Raw genomic sequence first — 1,150 nt, forward strand, 5'->3', positions numbered from 1 at the left:
TAGATTTCGTCTTTTTCTCTTCTGTTTCCGTCTCATCTTCCTCTTCTTCTTCTTCGCCATCTTCTTCCCTATCACCATCTTTCTTTTCTGATTTCTGCAAAATAATTTATAAATTTTATTATCAAAATATACCTTCAAAAGTTACTATCAAATAAATCATATGGAGGTCTAAATATATATCTATTCATGTGGTTTTCAAACAGATGAATCAATATGCTGCTTCACAGTAACAAAACTGGTGAATATTATAAAAATATAGGCCCACGAGACAACACTTCTCATATGAAAAAGATTGTTTTGATTGGCTTATATTCAAAACCGAATTGAATTATATTCAATCATGGTCCCATCTATAGGCGGTTGTGGTTTATTACCTTAGATGTAGACGGTTTAGGCTTGTCAGATTTGGAGATTATTACCTTAGAAGTAGACGGTTTAGGCTTGTCAGATTTGGAGATTATTACCTTAGAAGTAGACGGTTTAGGCTTGTCAGATTTGGAGATTATTACCTTAGAAGTAGACGGTTTAGGCTTGTCAGATTTGGAGATTATTACCTTAGAAGTAGACGGTTTAGGCTTGTCAGATTTGGAGATTATTACCTTAGAAGTAGACGGTTTAGGCTTGTCAGATTTGGAGATTATTACCTTAGAAGTAGACGGTTTAGGCTTGTCAGATTTGGAGATTATTACCTTAGAAGTAGACGGTTTAGGCTTGTCAGATTTGGAGATTATTACCTTAGAAGTAGACGGTTTAGGCTTGTCAGATTTGGAGATTATTACCTTAGAAGTAGACGGTTTAGGCTTGTCAGATTTGGAGATTATTACCTTAGATGTAGACGGTTTAGGCTTGTCAGATTTGGAGATACGGATCCTCTCTATCGGTTCCAACTCAGAAATTTCATTGGCATCCCGAAGATGTTGTAGATAATTATATTCATCTTCATAAAACACACCAAATTTTCTTTCTTCCTCTTTCCTAGCCTCCTGAAATGTAAAGGCACGATATATATACATCTGTGAATCAATGTTTCATGATATGAAACGAGATTCCATGAAATGAAAGACTAGAAATATTATAACAGAACCTGAAACATGTTGTTACTTATGTTGTTGCTGATGGCAATATATGGACTAGATCTATACCAGTATAA

General features: G+C 34.7%; 1 protein-coding gene across 1 annotated transcript; it reads left to right on the forward strand.

Moving 5' to 3' along the window:
• Positions 1 to 379: 379 nt before the first annotated feature.
• On the forward strand, positions 380 to 927 carry LOTGIDRAFT_176625 (hypothetical protein; the record flags this gene model as incomplete). The annotated part of the gene is made up of 1 exon (XM_009054837.1): positions 380 to 927. A coding segment is annotated over one exon (548 nt), but the record flags the coding sequence as incomplete, so codon positions are not given.
• Positions 928 to 1,150: the final 223 nt, after the last annotated feature.

This window comes from Lottia gigantea, assembly GCF_000327385.1.
Source record: "Lottia gigantea unplaced genomic scaffold LOTGIsca_2279, whole genome shotgun sequence".
Taxonomy (NCBI): Eukaryota; Metazoa; Mollusca; class Gastropoda; family Lottiidae; genus Lottia; species Lottia gigantea.